Source organism: Mercenaria mercenaria, chromosome 3 (assembly GCF_021730395.1).
Source record: "Mercenaria mercenaria strain notata chromosome 3, MADL_Memer_1, whole genome shotgun sequence".
NCBI classification, from domain to species: Eukaryota; Metazoa; Mollusca; class Bivalvia; order Venerida; family Veneridae; genus Mercenaria; species Mercenaria mercenaria.
This window is the reverse complement of record NC_069363.1, coordinates 45,084,607-45,102,551: the sequence shown is the minus strand read 5'-3', so window position 1 is coordinate 45,102,551 and position 17,945 is coordinate 45,084,607. Positions and strand designations below refer to the sequence as shown.

Below are 17,945 nucleotides of genomic sequence, written 5' to 3'. Positions count from 1 at the left end.
AGTTCTTAAAAAGTGTCATATTTTATTTTTTTAAAAAAGATAACGTTCGCTCCCTAAGCAGTCACGTGACAAAAGTTAATAGTCACATGATCAATGTCTTTCAAATAAACATGTGAATCAGAGACAGTTATGACATCGACAGTTATACTTAATGATGTAATGTGTTATAATTATGTGAATTGTATGTCAGGTAATTAGAAAAAAATGGCTGTTAATTGTGCTCGTCAGTGTGGACAATGTTTTAGACGATTTAAACTTGGAACAAACTTTGTTTCATTGACGAATGTTAGAGTGGCACACAAATATGCTCAAGCGGATGTGAAACCAAATAAATTTAAGGCTGTTTATAGAGATCTTCATGGGGCAATCGAAGAACCGTCAACTGCTAAAGATTTTGTCTTTGCATTAAGCAAGAAAGAACGCCAGCTTTTATATTTAGAACTTCAGAAATTTCAGTTGGATATGCAGGACATTAGTAAGTATGAAATAATTTGATGGAAGAGTGAAATTAGGGCTCCATTAACAAATACAATTTACAATTATTTGTACTTGTGTTTACGGTATTGTAATGGCAGGGAAAGGGCAATAATTTGTTTTTTTTCAAAAAGCTGTTATAAAGTCCAAATAAAAGAATGATTAGGGACCGCGTGATAACTTCCGACTTCTGCTGTCATGTTACTAAGGATCGCAGCTTAAAAATATTAGAGTCATGAATTTATAAAATAAGCCATCCAGATTAGCCGAATGCATGAGTTATTATGAAATTATAACAATTGTATCACTAAGAAAGTACAAGAAATTAAACAGTTTATAAAAGAGAACATTGCAAGTGCAAATTTTAATACTAATAAAAGAAATGTTAATTTATTATTATTATAATTCTTAATTCAAAAAAGACAAAAACAGGAATTTGATAAAAGCTTCCTTTGCATCACACAAATTGCTAATAAGTGTGAATAATTTATCAAATTTGTGCTTTTTGAAGAATTATAAGTATTGTAATACTTCTGTTAATCCTATCAAATATTATAAGTAGACAAAGAAATAATGATCAAGAGTTAATTTTACCAAAAGCTGTAAATGTCTTTTAAAAAATTTGTCATTTGAAATTATTTTATTTACTTCATTACAGTATCCTCTGCAAATTTTAACAATTTTCTGTATTCAGATAATTGATTATCAGCTCAGATCTGTAGACACTGAAGGCTACCTCTCTCCATCCACCCTATGCCCCCCCGGTAAAACTGTCACAAGTCATTGCACAAATGCTTTAGATTCCATCTATTTCAGTCTCCTAGCTGGTTACAAGGACATGTTTGAAGAAATATCAGATCTTGATGTTTCAACCATTCTGTTTTTAATGAAGTTTATTGGTACAGTGAGTGATAAAACATTTCTGATGCATTACGCATATATTTGAAATTTAGGATACAGTCAAAATATATGTAGGTGAATATGGATTTGATGTTGGCCTAAATGCAGATGTTGGTAACATAATCAGGCCACCTACAGCTTAGTAAATATTTCACATTTTTCATGGACTGCAGGCATGCATTTTTATTTCACTAAAGATGTTCACCGGGCAAAATAACCTGCTCAAATGAGGATGATACCATACTTTCTTCAGTGATATGAAAAGATTTTCAGTTTGAAGTTCACATGTAGATCTAGGTGGTGTTGACACTAACCTCATACCCTCTCCTGATCTGATTTATAGCTTCTTTCCATTTTTAAGCCTTTTAAAGCTACGAACCTAGGAGTGACCTCAAGATTTCTGGCTGGCATTTTCAGAGGCTGCTGGGTGAAGTATTGAAAATGAAAAAAACTAACTTTCCAATCTAAAATGCATGCACCAACTGAAGTTCGATATGAAACATCTCACATACGGTATATCACACAGTCGTGAGGTTGCAGATCTACCTTATAGTCTGTTCCATATTTTGTATTAGGATCTATTTGAAGTAATTTTGCTTGCTCTACTTGAACCCTTAATTGACAGAAATGAACCTGGTTACAGTATGATGGCAGGGTCATTAAATTACCATGATGTAGGTGACTACATGCGCATTTTGCTGAACTTTAATGTACATAGTGATCAGAATGAAGTTAAATTACAATGTAGTTTGTTTGCTTCACATGCCCTTAATTGTTCTTGCTATAGTAGCTTCCAGTTTTATGCTGTTATTGATCTCCTAATCATATTATGAGATTAGAATTCAATTTCAAAGTTAATTTTTTTTATTGGCTTACAATTATATAAGCTGCTGTGATACATTGGATTAATTTATTTCAATAATTTTAGAAGGTCTGTTTAATGTTTAGCTTAGGCTTGGGATTTCTTGGTTCATATTAACCCTGATTTTTTCAAACACCAGTAATGATAGAAACATATGAAAAGGAAGATTTCAGTATTCAAACATTAAAATATTATTTGGATCTTTGAAAAGGACTGAGTTGAAGGTTGCAATAAAAAATCAGAACGAATAAGAATTTTGTTGTTTTATTTACATGTTTTACTTGCAGCTCACGTAGCAGCAGCATTTTTCTCGCTACATGCTCATATGACCAATGTATCCTGGGTCGGGTGAAACAATTGACCCTTTAAGGCTATTTTTCTTGAGTAGTTGAGCTCATAAATTTTATGTGAGATAATATAAGAGAAACAATAACAATTTTAATTTATAGTGTTATAATTGATTATTAATTTCAAGCATTTGCTTTAATAAATATTACAATGAAGAATTTCGCCTCAAAAATGTTAAAAAGCAAGTTTTTCACTGCAACTTCTATTGTTATTATTATTGTATTGGAATTCACTGCTAATGCAATATTGATGAAGTTGCATTTAATGGTTAAGATGACTGTGTCTCCAAAATTTAATCCATTCATTTATATTCATTTATAATTGTATATGAGAAAGGAAATTAGGTGTAATTTCCAAACCAAAATTTCCATGCCTAATTTACATGTACACATGTATCAGAAACTGTTTTACAGAATGTGATGTTAAAATTCTCTGGAGAGACATCAAAAGAAGGAATATAATCTCATACAGTGTTAGCTGCTGAGGGCTGAGTATTTTGTGACTCTCTGCTGGGTGAACAGTATAATCACAATGTCAATTTCAGAGAAAATCTGGTAGAACTCAGTGATGCAATAAAGATGTTAATATATTGTACCCATGTCAATTTATGGCATCATGTTGAAGTCAGATTCTGTTTTATTGCCTTACTTGAAAATAAATTTAATAAGTTTGAAGTCAGGACAAATTTTATATGTTTCAATAAAACAATATAATTATGGTTATATGTTTATAAAACTGTAATGCAGTGTGATCAGTATATGGTTGTCTTCAAATCTTGACCTTATACACCCATGTACCTGACATAAGTAACAAAAACAGAGTAGATTTGTGGCCTGCTTGGGGAAAATGCCTTATAAGACTAAGCTGTAAGGGTATAATAGTGTTTGATCCCCTGTCCCACTCATTTCTAAATGTCTCACACTTTGGATTTTAGCTTTAAATCAAGATTTTACATTTCTGGCAAATAAAATAATATGACAAACTTCTGGAATTGAGGTACTGTAAAATTATTAATGTTCATGTGGAATAATTGTTTTTGATTCTGTGGTAGAATCAGTATTAATTAAATCCCAGTGAACAAGTGAAATTCCCATTTAAATACTTTATGTTCAAAATTTAAAATCCACATCACCAAGAAATAGCCATTCTGGCCTGTACCAGTCTACAAACTTCTATGCTCTTTCACAATATCCTCTATAATTTACACTCCTTCGGAACCTGTACAATGTAAATGCTAGTAACTTTTGGAGGAAACACCCTTGGTGCAATCCTTTTACATATTGTTTTTTGGTGGCGCACCAAAGGGGGGCCGACAGTCAATGTCAGTATGACATTTCACCGCATTAAAAATCCTATGACCTCAATATATAGATTTTTTTTTCGTAATATTGGGGAACAAGAACATTTTATGGCAGTCTTGTGGCTTAAAAAATAAAGAAAATGTGTTGAAAAATTGTTTATCATTCAATATCAATTTCAGTTTAATTATGTTTGTACTAAGAATCCATTATACTGTCTTAAGAATTATGACAGCAAGAAACTGCATGCACTTTGATGTATAATTTTGTTCTTGTCAAATGTTGAGTCTGTAATGGCAAATTGCAGCTTTCATTAAACTATAAATGATATCTACACTTTATGCCCTTTTTTCTAGACTGATTTATATTAGTAATTTTTAAATTAGACCAAATGAAAAAGTTTGCTGTTTGGATTGGTTCAATAGGATTCCTCAGGGGCGTAGCCAGGATTTTGAAAAATGTACGCAGTACGAGGCATGAAGTGCCGAGGGGGGAGAGTGTGGGAGGGGGTCTCCCCCTCCCACCGGTGGGGGTGCGGAGGACCTCCCCCGGGAAAATTTTGAAAAAAAGAACATGAAAAGACGCATTCTGGTGCATTTTAAGAAACGCATATAGCAACCCATGAAGAACTTTAGCATGCTGTGCTGCTTTGACCAAGTCACATTGAGGGTCTTGCATTGAATCCGTCAAAGGATTCAATGTATCTAAGGGACCGCTGACGCAACACAAAGCGACAACAAAGTCAAAAGACAGGACAGCCTTTTGAAGGCTTGACGCTGTGGACATAGTTTTGGTGTCCATGCCAACTTGAAGGTCAGTAAGTGTTTCTAGAATTGACTTGAAGTGGGTATAGAAAGCAGTGATGTTTTCCGAGTGCTGAGACCACCGTGTTGGGCAGAACTTCTTTAAGGCTTCTCCGTCATCGTTATGAGAGCTATAAACTCCGAGACGTTTCGGAGAACTTGTGATAAAAAACAATACATCCCCAACAACGGTAAACATCGACTGCACAAACGCTACCCTGCAAGCATGACATATTGCTAAGTTTAGACGGTGGTTGCGACAGTGAATATACTTTGCGTTTGGAAATTCTGCAGAAAATCTTGCCTGCACTCAACGGTGACAACCGGACATGTTCCCAGCACCGTCGTAACCTTGTCCAATGATAAAGTTTGGGTTCAGGTTGTGTTTGTGTATTTCATCTAGTAGCAACTGGTGTAGTGTTTCACCTGTTGTTTCTGTTGTCTGAACAAATGAAAGAAAATCCTCGTGGAGCACATGCTTCCCGGAACTCTGACGTTCAATATAACGCAGACAAAAAGCAAACTGTTCTGTATTGCTGACATCAGCAGATTCATCTGCAAGAATAGAAAAGTACCTCGCATCTTGGCAACGGTGCACGATAGAGTCCGAAATCTGATTGCCGCATATATGTATGAATTCGTTTTGAATAGAGGGGCTTAAATACTGTGCATGTTTGGGAGAATTTGCTAGATGGTCGTGCAAATCACTGTCTACTTCAGCGCGATAATTTATCAAAGCTCTGAAGTTACTTTTTTCTTCTGTTTTGCCACGAAAGGCTATGTTTTGTTTTCCCAGCAAAACTATTGTTTTAACAATAGATGTCAAGGCTTTCTTATTTTTATCGACTTTGTTACTGTAAGCGTTCGAGCCAAACTCAACAACACTTTTTTCTTGATTTTGACATATTTTCATGAATTTGTCAGCTTTAGTCATTGCTGTCATGGATCAGGTGATTTTTTATGCATCCCTATAATCCTAGACACATTGCTCCAGTCTACAAGGGGCTTAGCAACGAGAGTGTTTTCAGATGAATTAAAGACAAAACAAAAAAAACAAAGAAAAATATGTGCACAAAAAACACCATTGACTGAAGGACTATACCTTAAATACGGGTAGTTTTCAGTATCAAACACTAGGTCAGGTACACGCCTAGCTGCCCCGCTTTTGCTGTGAGTGCTTTTAGGCTTTACCCAACTCCGCGAAGGCTCAAACCTTGATATTAAAGTCGACATTTTCATGGAATCAGACATCCGGAGTCTTCTTGTGACATAAATGGTTCCAATGTCTAGAAACCGCGCACCCAGGGAGCAAACCGCTGAGTACCCATCATTATGGCAGTGATCTGCCTGAAATTGTTTTGGGGAAGATGTGGACTCTTTGGGAGAAGATTTTGTGTTGTCATCCGAAAATGACTGAGAATTATCAGCAGGAACAGTTGCTGAACTTTCACTGTCATCTGGAGTAGAATTTGCGGTTTTAAAACACTGAAAAATGGACTTTTGTCCAGGAAGAGGTCGAGGAGGTTTTCTGGAGCTCATCTCTATTAAAAATATATATAGAGAGATCTATATAGAGCTCAAAAATGCCTTTGTAATATATATACATGTATATAGATATATATTTATCACATATATAATCTGTAATTTTTACAGAAATTACAAAGTATGAAAAAAAATTCAGTTAGATATTTGCGTACTCGTACGTGTATTATATTAATATAATGCTGTACTCTAAATAGTCAGACCAGAACGGAATCGCTACACATACATGTAAACGATAAGTTAGTGCTACGTAGGAGTGACGTCATCGGTATAGACGGAGTTAAATGTGACATTTTGGCAGGTGTCAAAACTGACCCAGATTATTGATTTAGGTTACTTTCGGTACCCAGTACTCTTGCACTAAGTTCAAACCCGTTTACACCATATCATGTTTATAAATTATACGTGTAGTAAATGAAATACATTGGATATGAACTTGATTTTTTTAAAAAAAAACATGCTCTTCAATATTTCATATTTCAAAAAGTCAAGTCAGCCAAAAAAGTATTACGCAGTTGCGTAAACTGCGTAATGGGCGCTACGCCCTTGTTCCTAGCCAAAATGTACAATTATAAAGTGCTCATTAGGTGAAGTATCGTGACCGGTCATTGTCCGGCGTCCATGGATCCACATTTGCCAAGTGTGAACAGTCTAGAGGCCACAGTTGTGACCCAATCTTTATGAAACTTGGTCAGAATGTTTGTCTTGATGATCTCTAGGTCAAGTTCGAAACTGGGTCATGTGGGATCAGAAACTAGGTCAGTAGGCCAGATCAAAGGAAAAGCTTGTGAACACTATAGAGGCCACAGTTGTGACTCAATCTTTACAAAACTTGGTCAGAATGTTTGTCTTGATGATTTGAAACAGGCTCATGTGGGGTCAGAAACTAGGTCGCTAGGCGAGATTGAAGGAAAATCTTGTTAACACTCCAGAGTCCACTGTTTAAGTTTGAAACTCCTGAGAATTGGTCAAATGTTTGTCTTGATGACCTCTAGGTCAAGTTTGAATCTGTGTCATGTTGGATCAAAAACGAGGTCATCCAGTCAAATAAAAGGAAAAGCTTGATAACACTCTATAAGCCACATTTATGACCACATCTTCCTGAAATTTGGTCAAAATGTTTATCTTGATGATCCTTAGCCCAGCTTCCAGTCTGGGTCATCTGGGGTCAAAAACTACGTCACCTTTTAAAATAAAATAAAAACCTTGTGTATGCAATACCGGGGGCTGCAATTTATATTTGAAGTGCATGAAACTTTGTCAGAATGTTTGTCTGCATGAAATCTCAGGTGAATTTTTATCTGGGTCATGTGGGATTAAAAACCAGGTCAGATCAAAGAATAAGCTTGTTTACACTCCAGGGGTCACATTTTTTATTCTATCTTCATAAAACATGGTCAGGATATTTTTTATCATAAAGTCTTGGATGATTTCGAATCTAGGTCACATGGGACCAAAAACTAGGTCACTAGGTCTAATCAAAGGAAAAGCTTGTATACAGTCTTGAGGCCACTTTTTTGCTCCAATCTTCCTGAAACTTTGTCAGAGTGTTTGTTTTTATGGAATCTAAATGGACATGCAGGAATCTGGGTCATGTGGGGTCAAAAACTAGGTCACTAGGTAAAATCAAAGAAAATACTTGTTCACATTCAAGACTTGCCACATTTTTGGTCCAGTCTTAATGAAAATTGGTCACAATATTTTGTCTCCATGAAATCACTAGGTCAAACATGGTGTGTTTTTCAGGTGAACGACCTAGGGCCATCTTGGCCCTCTTGTTTCATATAGAGGTTAAACTGTATTCAGTAAATCTGCAAGTCATTGCTTTTGAGGACTGCAATTTGTGTATTCTATGCAGATACATTTCATGAAATCAATAAAACTAATTTCCAGTTATAAAATTTATGTTCTGAAATTCTGTTCACATGCAATGACTTGGAAAGAAAAATGTTATCACTATTTAAATATTTAACAATGCTCTTTCTCTGTTAATTAAGGCCATGGTACAATGGTTTCTAGGATTGTTTCAAAGCAAAATTCCTATATTATGTACATGATCTTTTTCTGATTCAGAAAGCAGAATCTCGGGTGTCTCGATCAGGTTAAAGAAAATGGTTAGTAAATATACCAAACATCAAAACACCAAAAAAGAAAAAAAGATTTTAGTATGCTTTATTTGTATTGACAATGTTTTGAGTGGTTTCTGTTGATTTCACACACAGAATACATTTTTTTCTCTTCTCTAGTATTCTCATTATCACTGCAGTGAGTCATAAATAATTATACTGTCAACATTTTTGCATCCATCTTCTAAAAACATCATTTACATTCTCAGTATTTTGGTACTGTATAAATTGTGTTGCATTCTTGTGTGTAAAGTACATTCCTGTCAAAGCATTTGCAAAATTTAAGGCAGATTAGATAACAAGTTTTTCTTTGAGACCACTATCCTGTTCTGTAACAAATGGGTGAATACTGTAAATTTGTAAGCCCTTGAGCAGGGCTTTGTTAGAGAATCATTGTACTATAGTACAACAACTAGGTTTAATGGATCAGCAGCTAAGTCCATTTTAACAGTGCTCAAGGAGGAGTTTTGGATATCCTTGAACAAGTTGCTAAACTAAAAGATTACAGACTTGTTATTATTGTCACTTAAATTGAACTGACATGTGACCTAAATGGGAAAATATGGGCAGTGGTAACACAGAGAAGTAAGATGATATAATAGTGATCATTTTATAAAGCATGGGTTCAAGACCCACATCCATCATAAATAAAAAAAATAAAATTGTTTTTAGATAGGTTAACTGATTTAAAGTACTTTTTATTATTCAATTATTTCGATATTTCGCAGAATTTTATTTAGTATACGTAGTCTCTGAATTTTTGTTGTAAATCTTTTAAAGTTCTTTTATTTAACACATTGTGTATTAAAAAAGACTAAAATTGACAAGTACAAATCCTGCGAGAGTCCAAAACTTCATGCCTGTGTAATGATAATGATATAAAAAAGCATCTAGGCTGAGTCTGCATGATTTAAATATACATACAAATCAGCAGCATGTGGACCTTCCATTTACTGACAGCATCAGTCTTTGTATTAATGAACTGTCAATACCTCCAGCTATTTCATGTATTTCTTCCTTATAAAAGTTACATGTTCTTTTGATCTCAAAACCCACAACTTTTCTAATCAATCAACTGTTTGAGGATATCCAAAACTTGGTGTCAGAAATATTCAGAAAAATAATTTCATATGCATGTAATATGCATGTATTTGACAACAGTTACTATATATTTCACAGTCAAATACGATCAACTTCTTCCTGCAATGACAAATCCAGTTATATTGGGGTTTACATATTTATCAATGGCTTGATCGGTATGGAATATAAGAGGTTTCAGAATTGCTTAACAGTAGCTTAAAGTGATCAAATCAAGACTTTATAAGTATTGTTTGGTCTTAATGTTATAACGAAACCACTCAAATGCTTTTTGTGCCCCCACAACAGAGTGGAGGGGGCATATAGATTTGGTCTTGTCTGTGCGTCCGTGTGTCCGAAGTTTGTGACACGCCTAGCTCAAGAAGGATTTCATATAAATTGATGAAACCTTGCGTGAGTCTTTATCATAATATGAACTTTTGCACCTCCTATTTTTCGTCTGGCTCTGCCCCCTATTTCCAGAGTTATGGCCCCTGAAATAGTCAAAAATGCACATTTTCACCTTGTGACGTGCCTAGCTCAAAAAGTATTTCATATAAATTGATGAAACCTTGCATGAGTCTTTATCATGATATGAACTTGCGCACCTACTATTTTTTATCTGGCTATGCCCCTTATTTTCAGAGTTATGGCCCCTGAAATAGTCAAAAATGCACATTTTCACCTTGTGACGCGCCTAGCTCAAAAAGAATTCGATATAAATTGATGAAACCTTGCATGAGTCTTTATCATGATATGAACTTGCGCACCTCCTATTTTTCGTCTGGCTCTGCCCCCTATTTCCAGAGTTATGGCCCCTGAAATAGTCAAAAATGCACATTTTCACCTTGTGATGTGCCTAGCTCAAAAAGAATTTGATATAAATTGATGAAAACTTGCATGAGTCTTTATCATGATATGAACTTGCGCACCTTCTTTTTTTGTCTGGCTTCGCCCCTTATTTCCAGAGTTATGGCCCTTGAAATAGTCGAAAATGCACATTTTCACCTAATGATGTGCCTAGCTCAAAAAGTATTTGATATAAATTCATGAAACCTTGTATGAGTCTTAATCATGATATGACCTTGCACACTTGGCCTTCTTCTTGAGATTTTAAAGCTAATTACAGAGTTACAGGCCTTGAAATAGTCAAAAATGGTGGATTTTTCGTTTGTGCTGCTCATAACTCAAAAAGTATATGGTTTAGAATAATGAATCCTTTATATAAAATGTTTGTTGAGGCTATAACCCCCTTAAGACTGCCAACATTTGAATTATTGCCCCTTATTTGTGACAAATATACTAGTGGGGACACACCCTGTGTCCTACAGACACATTCTACTTTAAAACTTAAGTATTCTTTATAGACTCTAGATTTCAGCCTATTTTATTTCAAAAGTTTCGGCCTCATAGCCTTTATCAAACAGATAAAATTTCAATTAATATTCTGTCTGAATACAACAACAATTGAAATGCATATTCAATTTGTTAACTTGCTAGAAGGCAAATTGTCTACCTGTTCTTATATCATTTAAAATTTTAAATTCTGCTGTGAGTTGAGTTGGAAACTGCCATTTTAGATAGGTCATCGACATAGAGAATACAGTACATGGTTCCTGTCATAATTAGAAGAAACTTTTCCGGTGAAGCTTGCCCAATGGGATGAATGTCCTCCATCTCGGCAGGAACCATGTATTTGATTTATCCTTGCACTACGGCATGTAGGAATGTACATCAGCGGTGACTGGATAAACCATTTCTGTTAAGATATTAACATTTTTGTTCAGTCACCCCTGTATTAGTTAAAAAATCAAAGTAGGCACAGGATAAAAAGGTATATTTTATAAAGTGAATAAAATTTTCTCCATTCTTTATGATGTTAACATTTTATAAAGACTGCTGGAACTTCCTTTTTTGCAATCATATTAATGAAAAAAATTCCTATGGGACACTTGCTTTTTCTGGCATTTCTCAGTGTAAATTGATTTGGAAAATTTGAAGTGGGACAATGTAAATTTTTTGTGGAGATAATTTGATATACAGAAATTAATCAGTCTGCTTGAATTTCCTTATGTCTGAGACACCAGATATCTGTTAGAGATGTCTCTCTTGGGATTTTCCCCTACTGTAACAGTCTGAATCTCTGGCTACTTTTGTTGCAGCAATTAAGTAAAGTTCAAAATGAATGGATCCCTAGATCCCCCTCTATTTTCTAGTCTTCACTTTTTCATGAAACATCTGCAATGCCTTGGGAGCTGCCCTTAAATAATAAAAAAATCATTTTTAGCTCATCTGATTTTTTGAAAAAAAAATGATGAGTTAGTGTCATCACTTGAGCGGTTGTCGGCGTCGGTGTCGGCGTCTGTTGCCTGGTTAAGTTTTATGTTTAGGTCAGCTTTTCTCCTAAACTATCAAAGCTATTGCTTTGAAACTTTGAATACTTGTTCACCATCATAAGCTGACCCTGTATAGCAAGAAACATAACTCCATCTTGCTTTTTGCAAGATTTATGACCCCTTTTGTACTTAGAAAATATCAGATTTCTTGGTTAAGTTTTATGTTTAGGTCAACTTTTATTATTTGCAACACATTTTATAACGGCCCCGACTTCTAAAATTAATTCATATCAAAAAATGGAAAAGTATAATATTTAAGCTTATTGGTGCTTCCAAAATGTGTTCGTATCTACCGATTATTCGTATGAAGCGAGTTCGCTATTACCGAAATAATTTGACAAAGAAAATAGAAGGACTCGGCCGGGGAATTCGGACTTTGTTCGTTTAATCCGAAAATTCGTATCAAGCGAGTTCGTATTAAGTGGACTCGACTGTATTTAGTTCAAATTGTTGAAATGCCTCTAGGAGGTCATAGTTTTTACTTGGTCTTTATGTATCAAAGTAAGAATGTTTGTCTTAATGAAATATAGGTTGAGTTTGAGACTGTGTCATATGGGTTCAAAAGCTAGGTCACTGAGTCAAATCATGAAGAAACCTTGTCATCACTTTGGAGACTATGATTTCTACCTACTTAAGTACCTAGCCTTGATGAATTCTTGTCAGAATATTTGAGCCGTGCCATGAGAAAACCAGCATAGTGTGTTTGCGACCAGCATGGACCCAGACCAGCCTGCGCATCCACGCAGTCTGGTCAGGATCCATGCTGTTGGCTTTCAAAGCCTATTGCAATTCGAGAAACCGTTAGCGAACAGCACGGATCCTGACCAGACTGCCCAGATGCCCAGGCTGGTCTGGATCCATGCTGGTCACTTTCAAAGCCTATTGAAATTAGAGAAACCTTTAGTGAACAGCATGGATCCTGACCAGACATAAACGCGGATGCCCAGGCTGGTCTGGATCCATGCTGGTCGCAAACGCACTATGTTGGTTTTCTCATGGCACGGCTCAATTTTTCTTTCTTTTTCAAATGCTGCAGACCTATCTTTCTCATGCAGTGTTCGTGTAAAATTGGTTAAATATTGCCATAACTGACATTTGTTGCAGTCCTACCCAGAAATGTGCAAATGACAAATGACAGTAAAACAGTGTCAAGTTCCCTAAAGTTTTACTGCACAAAATGTTCATCCTAATGTAATCTAAGTCACTGTGTCAAATAAACCTTTAGGAAGCCTTGTCTGGTTTGTTGTCTTTCTGAAAACTAGGTCAAATTTGAAAAAATAAAAAGTAAGTCAGGTGTGTAGTACAGGGTATTCATTGACCTCTTGTTTCTTATAATTCTGGTTTGTAAAAACAAAAATTTGAAATCACATTCTAGAAGCTAGATATTGATAGAATGAAAGCAGTATTTGTGCAACTTAAGAAAAGCTGTCTGATTAACTGAGATTCTGTCAAACCTTTTCCTGATTCAAATTGTGTGTTTCCTTTTCTGAGAAAGTTAATGAAGCCCTAGTGACATGTAATTTAGAGAAAAAACTGCAGTTATCAGTGTCATGATCAAACTAAGATAGAAAATACTAAGCTCAAGTTTTTTAATTGACATTAAGGTACAAATTACCCTCAGTGTACAATGACAGATTTTTATACATGGATTTAACATTAATTATCATTAGCTGTCATCCTTAATGATGGAATAACAAGGATTAAAGTTTGACCTTTAAAGTGCTGTTCCCTATTAAGTAATAGTATTTAAGGGGAGGGGTGGTCTAGTGGATAAGGTGTCGGCCGCTCAATCCAGGGGTCATGGGTTCGAGCCCCACTGGACCTCATATGACACCAGTACTGGGTTTTCCAGGAAGCGGACTCGAGTCAGTGGTTACAATAAGCTTGAAGCTTTCATCACAATCAAGCATAAAAATATTAGTGTAAACTAAATTAAACTAAACTAAATAATATAGTATACATTGTCAGCTTTCTACTATTGATGTTACTACAAGTTTATGTTAAAAGATTTTAAATATCTTCTAGTATCAACTAATGATTTTGCATTTTGCATAAACCAGACAATGAAGCAATAATTTACTAAATTATTAATTTAGATCTGCCAGTTCAATTAGATTAAGGAAAGTTTTTAGCTCGACTATTCGAAGAATAGTCTAGCTATTCTACTCACCCTGGCATAGGCGTCGGCGTCACACCTTGGTTAAGTTTTTGCATGCAAGTACATACAGTCATCAATGAAAGGCATATAGCTTTGAAACTTATTTCTTCTTTTTCTAGGTCAATTACCAACCTCTCTGGGTCAAGTCCCATAACTCTGACATGTATTTTGAGCAAATTATGCCCCCTTTTGGACTTAGAAAATTTTGGTTAAAGTTTTACATGCAAGTTACTATCTCCAAAACTAATGCAGATATTGATTTGAAACTTCACATGTGTCTTCGGGGTTATAAAACTAGTTGATAGCAGCAAGTCCCATAACTCTGACTTTCATTTTGGCCAAATTATGCCCCCTTTTGGACTTAGAAAATTCTGGTTAAAGTTTTGCGTGCAAGTACATACAACTATTTCTAAAAGGCATATAGATTTAAAATTTCTTTTTTCTTTTTCTAGATCAATTACCAACCTCACTGGGTCAAGTCCCATAACTCTGACGTTTTTTTAGCAAATTATGCCCCCTTTTAGACTTAGAAAATTTTGGTTAAAGTTTTACATGCAAGTTATTATCTCCAAAACTAATACAGATATTGATTTAAAACTTCACATGTGTCTTCGGGGTTATAAAACTAGTTGATAGGATCAAGTCCCATAACTCTGACCTTCATTTTGGCCAAATTATGCCCCCTTTTGGACTTAGCAAATTCTGGTTAAAGTTTTGCGTGCAAGTACATACAGCTATTACTAAAATGCATATAGATTTGAAACTTATTTTTAGCCCACCATCATCAGATGGTGGGCTATTAAATTCACTCTGCGTCCATGGTCCGTCCGTCCGTCATTCCATCCGTCCGTCCGTCCGTCCGTTAACAATTTCTCGTTATCGCATCTCCTCAGAAACTACTGGGGGGATTTTGACCAAACTTTGTCAGAATGATGTATTGGTACCTTAGTTGTGTCCCCCTGAAAATCAGACTGGTTCAACAATTTATGAGTGAGTTATGGCCCTTTGTTTATTTCAATATTTTACATAGATTTATATAGGGAAAAACTTTGAAAACCTTCTTATCCAAAACCACAGAGCCTAGGGCTTTGATATTTGGTTTGAAGCATCATCTAGTGGTCCTCTACCAAGATGATTCAAATTATTTCTCTGGGGTCAAATATGGCCCCGCCCTGGGGGTCACATAGTTTATAATGACTTATATAGGGAAAAACTTTGAATAACCCCTTGTCCAAAACCACTGGGCCTAGGGCGTTGATATTTTGTATGTGTCATCATCTAGTGGTCTTCAACTAAGATTGTTCATATTATACCCCTAGGGTCAAATATGGCCCCGCCCTGGGGGTCATATGGTTTACATAGACTTACATAAGGAAAAACTTTGAAAATCTTCTTGTCCAAACCACAAAGCCTAAGGCTTTGATACTTGTAATGTAGCATCATCTAGAAGTTCTCTACCAAGTTTGTTCAAATTATCGCCCTAGGGTCAAAAATGGCCCCTCCCCAGGGGTCACATGGTTCATATAGACTTATATAGGGAAAAGCTTTTAAAATGTTCTTGTCAATAACTACAACATTCAAATTTGGACCACATGTATATTTTGAGTGGCAAGATGAACCTTGACATGAGTTGACCTTGATTTTGACCTTGTGACCTACTTTCACATTTCTGTAGCTACAGCCTTCAAATTTGGACCACATGTATATTTTTGAGTGGCAAGATGAACCTTGACATGAGTTGACCTTGATTTTGACCTAGTGACCTACTTTCACATTTCTGTAGCTACAGCCTTCAAATTTGGACCACATGTATATGTTTTAGTGGCAAGATGAACCTTGACATGAGTTGACCTTGATTTTGACCTAGTGACCTATTTTCACATTTCTGTAGCTACAGCCTTCAAATTTGGACCACATGTATATTTTTGAGTGGCAAGATGAACCTTGACATGAGTTGACCTTGATTTTGACCTAGTGACCTACTTTCACGTTTCTGTAGCTACAGCCTTCAAATTTGGACCACATGCATAGTTTTGTGCACTGGAAAAATCTTTGACCTTGATTTTGACCTAGTGACCTACTTTCACATTTTTGAAGGTACAGACATCAAATTTGGACCATATGCATAGTTCCATGTTTCAAAATGAAATTTGACATTGATTTTGACCTAGTGACTCAAGCTACAGCCTTCAAATTTGGACCACATGCATAGTTTTGTGTACCGAAAAAAAATTTTGACCTTCACATTGACCTAGTGACCTACTTTCACATTTTTAAGGTACAGGCTTAAAATTTGGACCACATGCATAGTTTTGTATTCTGAAATAAAATTTGACCTTGATTTTGACCTAGTGACCTGCTTTTACATTTCTCAAGCTATAGCCTTCAAATTTGGACCACTTGCATAGTTTTGTGTACCGAAAGGAACTTTGACCTTAAGATTGACCTAGTGACCTACTTTCACATTTTTAAGGTACAGGCTTCAAATTTGGAACACATGCATAGTTTTGTATTCTGAAATAAAATTTGACCTTGATTTTGACCTAGTGACCTGCTTTTACATTTCTCAAGCTATAGCCTTCAAATTTGGACCACTTGCATAGTTTTGTGTACCGAAATGAACTTTGACCTTTACATTGACCTAGTGACCTACTTTCACATTTTTGAAGGTACAGGCTTCAAATTTGGACCACATGCATAGTTTTGTATTCCAAATAGAATTTGAACTTGATTTTGACCTAGTGACCTACTAGGTCATTTCTCAAGCTACAGCCTTCAAATCTGGACCACTTGCATAGTTTTTTATACCGAAAAGAACTTTGACCTTAAGATTGACCTAGTGACCTACTTTCACATTTCTGTAGCTACAGGCTTCAAATTTGGACCACATGCATAGGATTGTGTACCGAAACAAACTTTGACCTTGACATTGACCTAGTGACCTACTTTCACATTTCTCGAGCTACAGCTTTCGAATTTGGACCACATGCACAGTGTTGTGTACGGAAATGAAATTTGACCTTGAGGTAGTCAATAAGTCTTGAAATTTGGAACACTCAAAAATGGCACATTGGTGGGCGCCAAGATCTCTCTGTGATCTCTTGTTTCTTTTTCTAGATCAATTACTAACCTCACTGGATCAAGTCCCATAACTCTGGCATGTATTCTGGGCAAATTATGCCCCCTTTTGGACTTTGAAAACTGGTTAAAGTTTTACATGCAAGTTTCTATCTCCAAAACTAATGCAGATATTGAATTGAAACTTCTCATGTGCCTTCGGGGTTATAAAACTAGTTGATAGCAGCAATTCCCATAACTGATATGCATTTTGGTCAAATTATTCCCGCTTTTGAACTTAAAACTCTTTTGATATTTAACTTTTTTGGGTAATATTTTCCTGCGTCTGGGTCAATATTTCGAATAGTCGAGCTTGGCTGTCTTACGGACAGCTCTTGTTATTAAAAAAGTCTTGTGTTTTAATGGGATATTATATAATTAATTATGTTGGCAGAAAATTCCAGTAACTTAGAAAATGTAAAGGGCAGATAATATCTTCAAGACGTAAATAGAAAAATATTAATGTTGAAAACATTAAGCAGGTTTTCACTTTATTTATGTTCTCTTTTCTATTTTATCAGAAGATTTTTTTTCTGTTTGTTCTTATTTGGAGAAAAACAGTTCACTTTAGATTACTCATTTATTTGAAGCCCACCAAACACTTTGAGATAATTATTTGAGATACAGTTGTATGTCAGTGTATCAGATATTATACTTCAACGTAACTTGGCAGGAGATAAACTTTCAGGGGTAAGTAATTTTTAGATATAAATTAGCTTATTTATGTTTATTATATTTTTCAGGTTCAACACATGCACCTCCAACTGGTGAACAGTTGAAAAAAGGTAATTGGAACTGTATTTTAACCCTGGGTGCAGACCAAGATCAGCCTGCACTGCACATC

At 35.5% G+C, this 17,945-nt stretch overlaps 1 protein-coding gene across 1 annotated transcript in view; it reads left to right on the top strand.

The window, feature by feature from the left end:
• Positions 1-84: 84 nt before the first annotated feature.
• The window catches only part of LOC123524923 (transmembrane protein 65-like), a 32,969-nt gene continuing 15,108 nt past the window's right edge, over positions 85-17,945 (top strand). The window contains exons 1-2 of the mRNA XM_045303539.2: positions 85-475; positions 17,845-17,886. Of these exons, the coding sequence (XP_045159474.2) occupies positions 205-475; positions 17,845-17,886 (313 nt within the window). The 5' untranslated portion in view covers positions 85-204. The remainder of the gene's footprint in view (positions 476-17,844; positions 17,887-17,945) is intronic.